Source organism: Oncorhynchus tshawytscha, linkage group LG03, assembly GCF_018296145.1.
Source record: "Oncorhynchus tshawytscha isolate Ot180627B linkage group LG03, Otsh_v2.0, whole genome shotgun sequence".
Lineage (NCBI taxonomy): Eukaryota > Metazoa > Chordata > Actinopteri > Salmoniformes > Salmonidae > Oncorhynchus > Oncorhynchus tshawytscha.
The window spans coordinates 28,533,400-28,545,105 of NC_056431.1; the positions used below are offsets into that span (position 1 = coordinate 28,533,400).

Here is an 11,706-nt window from a genome sequence, read left to right on the forward strand (position 1 = left end):
TGTACTACTCCCTTCACAGAACAGGGCAAACTGGCTCTAACCCGAATAGAAAGAGGAGTGGGAGGCCCCAGTGCACAACTGAGCAAGAGGACAAGTACATTAGTGTCTAGTTTGAGAAACAGACGCCTCACAAGTCCTCAACTGGCAGCTTCATTAAATATTACCCGCCAAACACCAGTCTCAAGTCAATAGTGAAGAGGTGACTCAGGGATGCTGGCCTTCTAGGCAGAGTTGCAAAGAAAAAGCCATATTGCAGACTGGCCAATAAAATAAAAGATTAAGATGTGCAAAAGAACCCAGACACTGGATAGAGGAACTCTGCCTAAAAGGTCAGCATCCTGGAGTCGCCTCTTCACTGTAGACGTTGAGAAATGTCTAACTTTTGAACGGTGGTGTAGGTAGGGGTAAAGTGACTATGTATAGATAAAAAACAGCGAGTAGCAGCAGTGTAAAATCTAAGGGGGAGGGTGTCAATAAAAACAGTCCGTGTGGCCATTTAATTAATTGTTCAGCAGTCTTACGGCTTGGGGGTAGTCCCTTTTGGACCTAGGCGTGGCGCTTCGGTACCGCTTGCTGTGTGGTAGCCGAGAGAACAGTCTATGACTTGGTTGACTGGAGTCTTTGACAATTACCCTCTGTAGTGCCTTCCGTTCTAATTCCGAGCAGTTGCCATACCAGGCGTTGATGCAACCGGTCTGGATGCTCTCTGATGCAGTTGTATTACTTTTTGAGAATGAAATGAATTATTGTGAGCATTGCATTGTGAAAGGTATTTCTAGATGAAACATTGATTAGGTTTGGTGAAAAAGTTAGTGATTTTTGTGTGTTGTACTTAGTCATTTGAAAATGTTTTTAAAGTAAAGAAAACAAACAGCCTTTTGATGATCTGTTTAGATTTTTATACTAACAATTGTGAAATTTTACCACATACTTGTGAAAATAGTACAAACGTGATACATTTAAAAATAATAGTAATGTCTATTCAATTATCTATATTTCTGTTGGTTTCCTATGGAAGATTGAAAGTATTATTTAAAAGAAGAGATATTCCCATTCAAGTCAACATTCTCTGAGTGGACTTTCACCATCTTTGTGGTACCATTTGAAAGTATAAATTTCAACAACAAAAACATTTGCAGTGGTGGATATTAATGGAGTCAAGGGAAGCCAAAACATGTTGCCCAAAATATTGACCAAGAAAAAAAACATATAAAATAATCACTCTGTGTTTCATAATTGTCCTTCAGTTCACAAGAGACTGAATGTATCTCACCGGAGAAAGCATCCGATCCAGCGAAACAGCACCCCTCTGTCTCTGCATGTGTTTCCCATATATCTGACGCTGTCTGGTTAAAAAGAGTATGATGTTGTTGCCCCCTGTAGCATTGAATGCAAGGGAAGCCAGCGAGCATTTGGCCTCCCTTGATAAAAAAAAGTATAAAATAATAACCAATCAGCATTGAGCTAAACTGAGTGAGCTCACCTGTGAATGGTCCTGGGGCACCAAAAAAAATGTCAAGGGAAGCCAGTTTGGATTTGGCTTCACACCAATCACATCACATCGAGAGCAAAATGTCATTGGCAGAAAAAACGTGCATCTCGTTGTGTTGTTTTCCTCCGGCCAGCTAAACTTGGCCCTTTCCTAAATTAGCCATGGATGGAGATAGATATTTGGATGTGTGGTTTTACTTAATTCTCCATACCGGCCAATGTGTCTTCTTATTATCTCGGCCTTAGGCCTATGTATCATGGTCGCAAAGGCATATGAACTAACAGGTTATAGTGAAAACAACACAATTATCACAACACAGGTAATATAGCTTTTTGGGGGGGCTTGGCTTCCCCAGTGATTAAAAAATACATTTGACATTTGTTTGACAACCCTATTTCTAAGCTTTTAAATGATATCAATCTCAACCGTTTATCTTTTCCAGAGATGAAGACATGGATATCTCATGGTGTGGGGGGTATGCAAAATAGGGTATCTTTGAGCACCTTTATCTCTTGAAAGTTTTAGCATTCAGGTCCAAAAAGTCACTTTCTGAGCACTTCAACAATGGGAAAATATGTATGGAGGTTTCATTCAAATCAAAAGGGGTGCTGTCAAAAAGTGATTGAACTCAAATGGATTTACCCATTAGCCAGGCTAACACTCCACTGTATTGCATGAAGTACAGCATTGTTCCTAACATTTCCTTTCACAGGGGTTGTGGTACGAACGTCATGCAGGTGAACATTGTGCATTCACCATACACTCTACATTCCATGATGTCTGTGATTGCATTCCTATTTATACTTCCATAGAAACCTAAAGTACGTAATCAATAATGTCCTTTAGTGTTCCAAATTGCTGTTACACTTTCTAAACTTTATTTGCCATCCAATCCAGGGACATTTCTAGACGTTTTACTCTGGTTATGTTAAATTCATTCTTATACAAATGGCATACAAAATGCCAGACGAGGTACAGTAGCATAACTTGGAGGGAAAATCCATTTCCCTCAATTTCTTAAAAGTGATATCTGGCTCAGATTAGGAACAACAAACAGATTTGTGGAAATTGAATCATTTATGGCTTTAACCCTGAATGCCCTGTTTCTAGTGATATGCAGATGGTGTCACGGCTTCAGTTGTATAATTGATAGCGTAGCGGCCTCCATGTCAGTGTCGCCTGGGTATTAAAGATATGCCAGTTGGAGGCCGAACCTACTGACAATCGTTTCTAGCTAACTGTTCTGCTCATGATCAAAGTTACCTTTCCATTCGTTCCAAGCCAGCACAAGATGAAAACTCAATCATCTCACCCGCAATCTCTACACACTCTCACTCTACAGTCTCATCTGCACTGTATTACAGATAGTAACATAGTGACCCTACCTGGCTTTGGTTAGCTGACAACGTCACAAAAACAATGTGCACGCTTCAACGGAGCAGAAGTCCGTAAGTTGTTGTGATTCTGGATGGCCAAACGGCTAGCAACAATGACAAGAAACTGCCATGTGGGGAATCATAAAAGTGTCTCGTTTCGGCTGCGGTGGTTTCATCTTGTTCTTAACACCGTCTTGTTTTGAGGTGTTTGATTGATTTCATGTCAATGCTAATATTGCTAAAGTTCGCTAGCTAGCAACAACTTTAACAATGCATTTGATAGACAACACGTTGCTCATTGTACAACTGTATTATGTTTTCAATAAACAATGGAGACTAAATATAATTTACATGTTGTCAACATTCTAAAGCCAACCTTGTCTGTTTTGCCCCACAGTTGTGCACGCGTCGGTTTTGTTGCTCAACAACCAACCCTTCTATAGATTGTTGTGTTGTCAGTCTATGTCTGCAAGGATAGAAATTAGGTTATTTAATGGTGATGTATGTTTGTGGCATATAGTGTCACTGACATTTAGGGTCAGTTTTGCGCTCTTATGATAACACAATTGGAAGAGGAAATCATACATTCAGAGGACAGCTGTTGCATCCTATAGATAATTAAATCAGCATGTTTCTATGAGTGATGTACCACTGACATACATGAAGACCATGGTATTGTCCTGCTGCTGTTCTTGTTATCTGAATATTGTGAAATACAGCTTGCTTATTAAGGCAATTAAGAGATTGATTTGGAGGTTGGAGGTTGGTCTGATTGACAAGAGCATTGATAAACTTATTGGTTTTCCTGGTTTCAAGTACTGATCCAGATTGATCAAGGGACCAGATCTAAATTCACTGAATTGTTACTCACTTAATATACATGTAAATGAATGAGGACTAATTTAAACTAAACTTGCAGGCAATTAAATCCCATTCTGTTATCCTTGAAGGTCTGAATCCTGGGTCCAGTCATTCGATCCTGTATCCTAATTATCTCTAATTATATGGTTAACATAGAGAGCCATTTGTCTGTGTGTGAGTGAGAATAATATTTAAAAGAAACAGGATATTTTTTTTTCTTCTAATACATAGTAATCTACTCCCATTCACAGATAATACATCCCTGTTGTCATGTCTCTTCCCTAACAACCCATGTCACATCCTCTAGGTGCTCTTAGCGTTTTAGCTTTTTAATTTGTTTTCATTGTTATGTTTCACATTAACAGACAACCACATTTTGTCAGATTTCCCCTTAAAACGGTTTAATTGGTCAGTTCCTCACATTGATCTATCAACTGTCTCATAGGTACCTGGCGGTGGTGCACCCGTTCCGTCTGATGACCCTCCGCACCCGCTCTAAGACAATCTGGATCAACCTGTTTGTGTGGGTGGTGTCATTTGTCATGGTCCTTCCCGCCTGGGTCCACTCCAAGGTGATTCGCTTCCCTGACGGACTGGAGAGCTGCTCCATGAACCTGGTCACTCCCAAAGAGGTGCTCTGGTAAGGTCACAACCCTGACATAACATCAAATCAACATTGAATTTGGGTGGATATTTAATTGAGTTGACTAACATGATTTCAACATGGGGTAAACCAGTCCATGAAATCATGTTGTTGGTTTGAGCTTGAAATAAATGTTTAATGTTAAAAGAAATACAAAATATGATGTTTATAGAACTTGGTGTCCAATGTATATTTGTCTGGTGGGGTCAGATGACTCATGCTGGTCTCTATATCATGATCCTCTACTCTAGTGGTTCCCAAACATTTTATAGTCCCGTACCCCTTCAAACATCCAACCTCCAGCAGTATACCCCCTCTAGCACCAGGGTCAGCGCACTCTCAAATGTTGTTTTTTGCCGTCCTTGTAAGCCTGCCACACACAGACTATACGATACATTTATTAAACATAAGAATGAGTGTGAATTTTTGTCACAACCCGGCTCGTGGGAAGTGACAAAGAGCTCTTATAGGACCAGGGCACAAATAATAATCAATAATTTTGCTCTTTATTTAACCATCTTACATATAAAACCTTATTTGTCCATCAAAAATGGTGAATAACTCACCACAGGTTACTGAGAAGGGTGTGCTTGAAACTCTGAGTGCAGCACTGTCCAGAAATCTGACAGTGGCTTCTCATAAAATTCAATTTACACAGAACCGCTTGTTGCAATTTTGATGAGGCTCTCTTGTTCAGATATCCGTAAGTGGACTGGAGGCAGGGCATGAAAGGGATAACGAATCCAGTTCTTTGTGTCGTCCGTTTCAGGAAAGTACCTGTGTAATTGCGCACCCAGCTCACTCAGCTGCTTCGCTAAATCACATTTGACATTTTCCGTAAGCTTGAGTTCATTTGCACACAAAGAATCATATAATGATAGAAAGACCTGTGTGTTGTCCTTGTTAATGCAGACAGAAAAGAGCTCCAACTTCTTAATCATAGCCTCAATTTCGTCCCGCACATTGAATATAGTAGTTGCGGAGGGTCCCTGTAATCCTAGATTCAGATCATTCAGGTGAGAAAAAACATCACCATGCAAGCGGTCAGACAAGTGAAAATGATTGTTAGTAAAGAAAACTTTAAGCTTGTCTCGCAATACAAAACAATGTGTCAATACTTTGCCCCTTCATAATCAGCGCACTTCTGTATGTTGTGAAAGCATTACATGGTCGCTGCGCATATCATTACATAATGCAGAAAATACACGAGAGTTCAGGTGCCTTGCTTTAACAAAGTTAACCATTTTCACTGTAGTGTCCAAAACGTCTTTTAAGCTGTCAGGCATTTCCTTGGCAGCAAGAGTCTCTCGGTGGATGCTGCAGTGTACCCAAGTGGTGTCGGGAGCAACTGCTTGCACGCGCCTTACCACTCCACTGTCTCCCTGTCATTGCTTTTGCGCCATCAGTACAGATACCAACACATCCTGACCACCAAAGTCCATCTGATGTCACAAAGCTGTCCAGTACTTTAAAAATATCCTCTCATGTTGTCCTTACCAGTGGTTTGCAGAAGAGGATGCTTTCCTTAATTGACCCCCCATAAACGTAACGGACATGTACCAGGAGTTGTGCCAGGCCCATATAATTCACTGCCTTTTTTTGAAGCAGTAATTGTTTCAAAACATCTCCTGCCATGTCACTGATGCGTTGTGAAATAGTGTTGTTTGATGAAGGCATAGTTTTTTGGCCTTTTCTCCCAGAATTGTCCCAGCCATATCCACGGCAGCAGGAAGAATTAAGTCCTCCACAATAGTATGGGGCTTGCCTGTCCCAGCCACTAAGTAGCTCACCATATAAGATGCTTCTAGCCCCTTCTTAATGGTATCTGTTGCTTTTATACATGTCTTCCTACTCGAAAGTCATCTTTATTCTCGCTCCAAAATCTCCCGTGGCTTATTTTTCAAATTGTCATGTTTCATTTCTAAATGTTTACTCAAGAGTGAAGGTTTCCCGCGAGAGAGTAATGGTTAATGTGATTGGATGTTAATTATTTGACGAGGCTTCCTGTATTTGACATTGTGTTGTTATTTCGCTGAACACTAGATGGTTTCATTTTTTTTGGGGGCAGTGAAACGAGGCTACTCAGGAGAGAAAAAAACCTCACCCAAATGTACAGCCCCGTTGGAAAATATAAATGTACTGTTTAGAAATGTGAAGAATTGTTTTTATTTATTTTTAAAATGCGAATCACATTTTTATTTGTCCGTACCCCGACGGCATTGCGCGTACCCAAATTTGGGAATACCTGCTCTACTCCAATGCCTTATTCAACCCACCCTCCCCCCAAATAGCTTCATAAATAGGAATGCAATCACAAACTAATGGATGACCTGATGTAGCCCACAAAGTCCAACACTTTCCATACTAATGAGAAGACACACCATACACATGTTATTGGCTGGGGAATTTACTTGACTCCTGCAGAAACTGTTCATAGATATTCAAATGTCAATTTAACTGGTATCAAATCAGATTTTATTTGTCACATGCGCTGAATACAACAATGCCAACAACAATGCCAACAACAATGCCAAACCATGCAGTTTTAATGAAAATACCAACAAAAAAAGTAAGAGATAAGAATAATAAATAATTAAAGAGTGTGAGTAAATAACAATAGCGGGGCTATATACAGGGGGTACCTGTACAGAGCCAATGTCAAGGTAATATGTACAGTTGAAGTCGGAAGTTTACATACACCTTAGCCAAATACATTTCAACTCAGTTTTTCACAATTCCTGACATTTAATCCTTGTAAGAATGCCTTGTTTTAGGTCAGTTAGGATCACCACTTTATTTTAAGAATGTGAAATGTCAGAATAATAGTAGAGTGATTTATTTCAGCTTTTATTTACTTCATTACATTCCCAGTGGGTCAGAAGTTTACATACACTCAATTAGTATTTGGTAGCATTGCCTTTAAATTGTTTAACTTGGGTCAAATGTTTTCGGGTAGTCTTCCACAAGCTTCCCACAATAAGTTGGGTGAATTTTGGCACATTCCTACTGACAGAGCTGGTGTAACTGAGTCAGGTTTGTCGGCCTCCTTGCTCACACACGCTTTTTCAGTTCTGCCCACACATTTTCTATAGGATTGAGGTCAAGGGCTTTGTGATGGCCACTCCAATACCTTGACTTTGTTGTCCTTAAGCCATTTTGCCACAACTTTGGAAGTATGCTTGGGGTCATTGTCCATTTGGAAGACCCATTTGCAACCAAGCTTTAACTTCCTGACTGATGTCTTGAGACGTTACTTCAATATATCCACATAATTTTCCTTCTCATGATGCCCTCTATTTTGTGAAGTGCACCAGTCCCTCCTGCAGCAAAGCACCCCCACAACATGATGCTGCACTCCCATGCTTCACGGTTGGGATGGTGTTCTTCAGCTTGCAAGCTTCCCCCTTTTCCTCCAAACACAACAATGGTCATTATGGCCAAACAGTTCTATTTTTGTTTCATCAGACCAGAGGACGTTTCTCCAAAAAGTACGATCTTTGTCCCCATGTGCAGTTGCAAACCGTAGTCTGGCTTTTTTATGGCAGTTTTGGAGCAGTGGCTTCTTCCTTGCTGAGTGGCCTTTCAGGTTATGTCGATATAGGACTCGTTTTACTGTGGATATAGATAATTTTGTACCTGCTTCCTCCAGCATCTTCACAAGGTCCTTTGCTTGTTGTTCTGGGATTGATTTGCACTTTTCGCACCAAAGTACGTTCATCTCTAGGAGACAGAACGTATCTCCTTCCTGAGCAGTATGACGGTTGCGTGGTCCCATGGTGTTTATATTTGCGTACTATTGTTCGTACAGATGAACGTGGTAGTGGTACCTTCAGGCGTTTGGAAATTGCTCCCAAGAATGAACCTGACTTGTGGAGGTCTTGGCTGATTTCTTTTGATTTTCCCATGATGTCAAGCACAGAAGCACTGAGTTTGATGGTCGGCCTTGAAATACATCCACAAGGTACACCTCCAAATGACTCAAATGATGTCAATTAGCCTATCAGAAGCTTCTAAAGCCATGACATAATTTTCTGGAATTTTCCAAGCCGTTTAAAGGCACAGTCAACTTAGTGTATGTAAACTTCTGACCCACTGGAATTGTGATACAGTAAGTGAAATAATCTGTCTGTAAACAATTGTTGGACAAATTACTTGTGGCATGCACAATGTAGATGTCCTAACCAACTTGCCAAAACTATAGTTTGTTAACAAGAAATTTGTGGAGTGGTTGAAAAACGAGTTTTAGTGACTCCAACCTAAGTGCATGTAAACTTCCGACTTCAACAGTACATGTAGGTAGAGTTATTAAAGTGACTGGGCATAGATAGAATGTAGTTACTATCAAATGAACAAATGTATTCATTGCAGTGGGACATCCCACTGGGCACAGACATCAGTTCTATGTCTCGTTTTGATTGACATTTGGTTGAGTTGTTTGGTTAACGTGAATTCAACGAAAGCTGTAACCATTTTGTTTAAAAGTTGGGTGAAAAAAAAGATGAAATGTCCTTACTTTCTGAAAACACAATTAGTTTTCACCGTTGATTCAACATTCATCACATTATTGTGTTGAAATGATATGGAATGGAAACAACATTGATTCAACTAGTTTTTTCCCAGTGGGATGGCACTAGCTCCTGCAAGCTGACACATGTTCTCTCTCTCTCTCTCTCTCTCTCCCCCCCCTAGGTACACCCTATATCAGACCATCACGTCTTTCTTTCTGCCCCTGCCCCTTATCATCACCTGTTACATGCTGATCCTGTGCTATACCTGGAGGATGTACCTGAAGAACAAAAGGGAACGGCGGTGAGTCATGCCCGCTGACAGCTGCCCAGTGGGCACACATGGGCGTGCATAGAGCAAGGCTGAATAACGTCATACCCTGGGCAGGGCGAGAGCCTATGGTATCTCTAGTGGCAGAGAGAGTGGCCATTATCTCTAGTGGCAGAAACGTAGTCGTGGTCATCAACCATGGCAGAGGCTGATCGTTACATAAAGACACAGAGACACACAGAGGTACTAGATACAGTAAATGTGAGGCACTAGAAATAGAGATGCCCACAAGTATGAAATTACAGGTTTTGGCGGGTGTTCTAAAAATAAATTACATTTTAAAACAGTTCTATGCTGGAGAAAACTAACTGTACCATGACCTCCACTTAGTAATCTAGTCATTAGCCGTCTCTCTCTCTCTGTGGGTAGAAATTGAGCCTGAGGACAAGGTTATCCACTCAGTAAACCAAAATGACAGACAACAAATATGGGGATGACTTATCTGATGCAGGAAGGACTTCTTGATGTATGCTTCTATGCTGGTCATTATTGTCACTAAGCCCTGGTTCCTCTCCCCTCCTCAGCTTCAGTGCTAACAACCAGTCCCGGGAGCGAGCCATCCGCCTCACCAAGATGGTTCTGGTCCTTGTGGCGGTTTTCCTGGTGAGCGTAGGGCCCTACCACATGCTCCAGCTGGTCAACTTAACGCTGCGGCGGCCCACGCTGGCCTACTACACCTGCTACTACCTGTCAGTGTGCCTCAGTTACGCCGCCAGCAGCATTAACCCTTTCATCTACATCCTGCTCAGCGGACACTTCCGTCGCCGGCTCACTTACCGCAAGCCGCCCAGCAGGCCTGTTGTTGAGAGGGAGCCTAACGGGCCCCAGGTCCGTACACCACACTCCAGCTTCTGACAGTCTTGTCCTCAAAGCAGGCACAAACACACACACACACACACACCACCACCACTACAGCCTGTCCCCAACACACTGCGTGGGGCATTACCTATGGCAGGAGCATTACCTTTTGATCAAGGATTGCTTTATTTGACATTGTGGATTGACTTACACCTCAACAGGATCAGAGAGTGTTGTTATTTATTTTCTATTATGGTTTTCAAACGGACTGTACGATAGCATTGGGATATTGCAAGGATTGATCCACTATCATTTTGGATTTCCCTGAATTCGGCTGACATTACTTTCACTGTGTATTTTATTGTATAGCTAAAACACAAATAACACATACTAAGTGTTTTCCATTAACACATAGTTTGGCATTTGTTTTCAACCTATAGTTAGTGTTGCTGTATCATTAATTGGTGCATTGATTGGATTGTGTGGGACTTTGAACACACAGAAACATCTGTCCTACTGTATGTACGGCTAACAGTGCTGAGACTGCTGAGTGAATACTTTTTTTTTTTTACCGTTAGTCTGAATGCTAAGCATTAGACTGGAATCACTGGGATCGGTCCAGGGTGATTTGGTACTGTCTGGTTTTAACTGGGCTGGACTGGGAACTGGCCCCAGGATGTAACGGTATTACTAGTCAACAGACTGACTGAACACGGGCCACAGACACACAGATAGACAGTACCACCAGGGGCATCTAATCAAACAACTCCTCCTTACACTCACCCAGCTTGTGATCAATAAAAAGCCTATAGCAAACCAGATCAGACAGATAGGAGCAGCGTCACACCCCCGGCAAGGCTAAGGGGAGACTACGCAACCCCTCCCCACTCTCTCTTTCTCTATCGTTCTCTCTCTATGGTAATCCCACTCTGTTTTTACTCTAAAATTGCCTCAGGCATAGAGTAATTTGACATATTGATCAATATGTCTCAATGTCAACACACTCCTGCTGTCTCCAGGATTTCCAATTAGTCTCTTATTGGATTGGTTGTGATCAACATACTAAATTCCATTGTGTTATTGGTCGACGATGGATTTATTTGTATGTTATCAGTACCAGTGTACCTAATTTATTAACGTTAACTCTCTGCTCACACCTCCTCCAATAACATCAGATTATTAAATCGACTAATATACCAATGTAATATAATTAGATTTTCTTCCTACTCGCTCTCTATACTCTCTTCAACTGTTACTTCAAAATATTCCCTTCCCATACTACTGCCTGTATAAATCTTCCATCTCTTTGTACACCTCAATCCTCTTATTTCCCCCCTGTGCCTCAACCCCATTACCTCTTCCCCTTTCTCCATCTCTCCGTATACACATTGCTCTCTGCACTTAAGCAGTGGTGTAAAAATACTTGAAAGTACTACTTAAGTCGTTTTTTTTGTTTGTATTGTCACACCTGCTCCCAATCGCTCGAGGGCGCCAGGCTGCCCTTCGTTACGCACACCTGTCACCATCATTACGCGCAGCTGTGCAATATTGGACTCACTCTGTCTGCTCCTCACTCTGTTCCCTGTGTCAGCATATTGTCGTAATGTTTACCTTGTCCAGATGCTGTCCTTGTTTCGTTCATGTCCATTATTCTTTAAATGTTCACTTCTTGTACTTGATTCTTGTCTCCCAGCGTCTGT

The 11,706-nt window shown here is 41.4% G+C and overlaps 1 protein-coding gene across 1 annotated transcript in view; it reads left to right on the forward strand.

Annotated features, from left to right (window-relative positions):
- LOC112223929 (melanin-concentrating hormone receptor 2-like) overlaps window positions 1-11,440 on the forward strand; it is a 31,142-nt gene extending 19,702 nt beyond the window's left edge. Inside the window, exons 3-5 of the mRNA XM_024387234.2 lie at window positions 4,175-4,369; window positions 9,062-9,181; window positions 9,739-11,440. Coding sequence (XP_024243002.1) covers window positions 4,175-4,369; window positions 9,062-9,181; window positions 9,739-10,063 — 640 coding nt within the window. The 3' untranslated portion in view covers window positions 10,064-11,440. The remainder of the gene's footprint in view (window positions 1-4,174; window positions 4,370-9,061; window positions 9,182-9,738) is intronic.
- The last annotated feature ends 266 nt before the right edge of the window (window positions 11,441-11,706 follow it).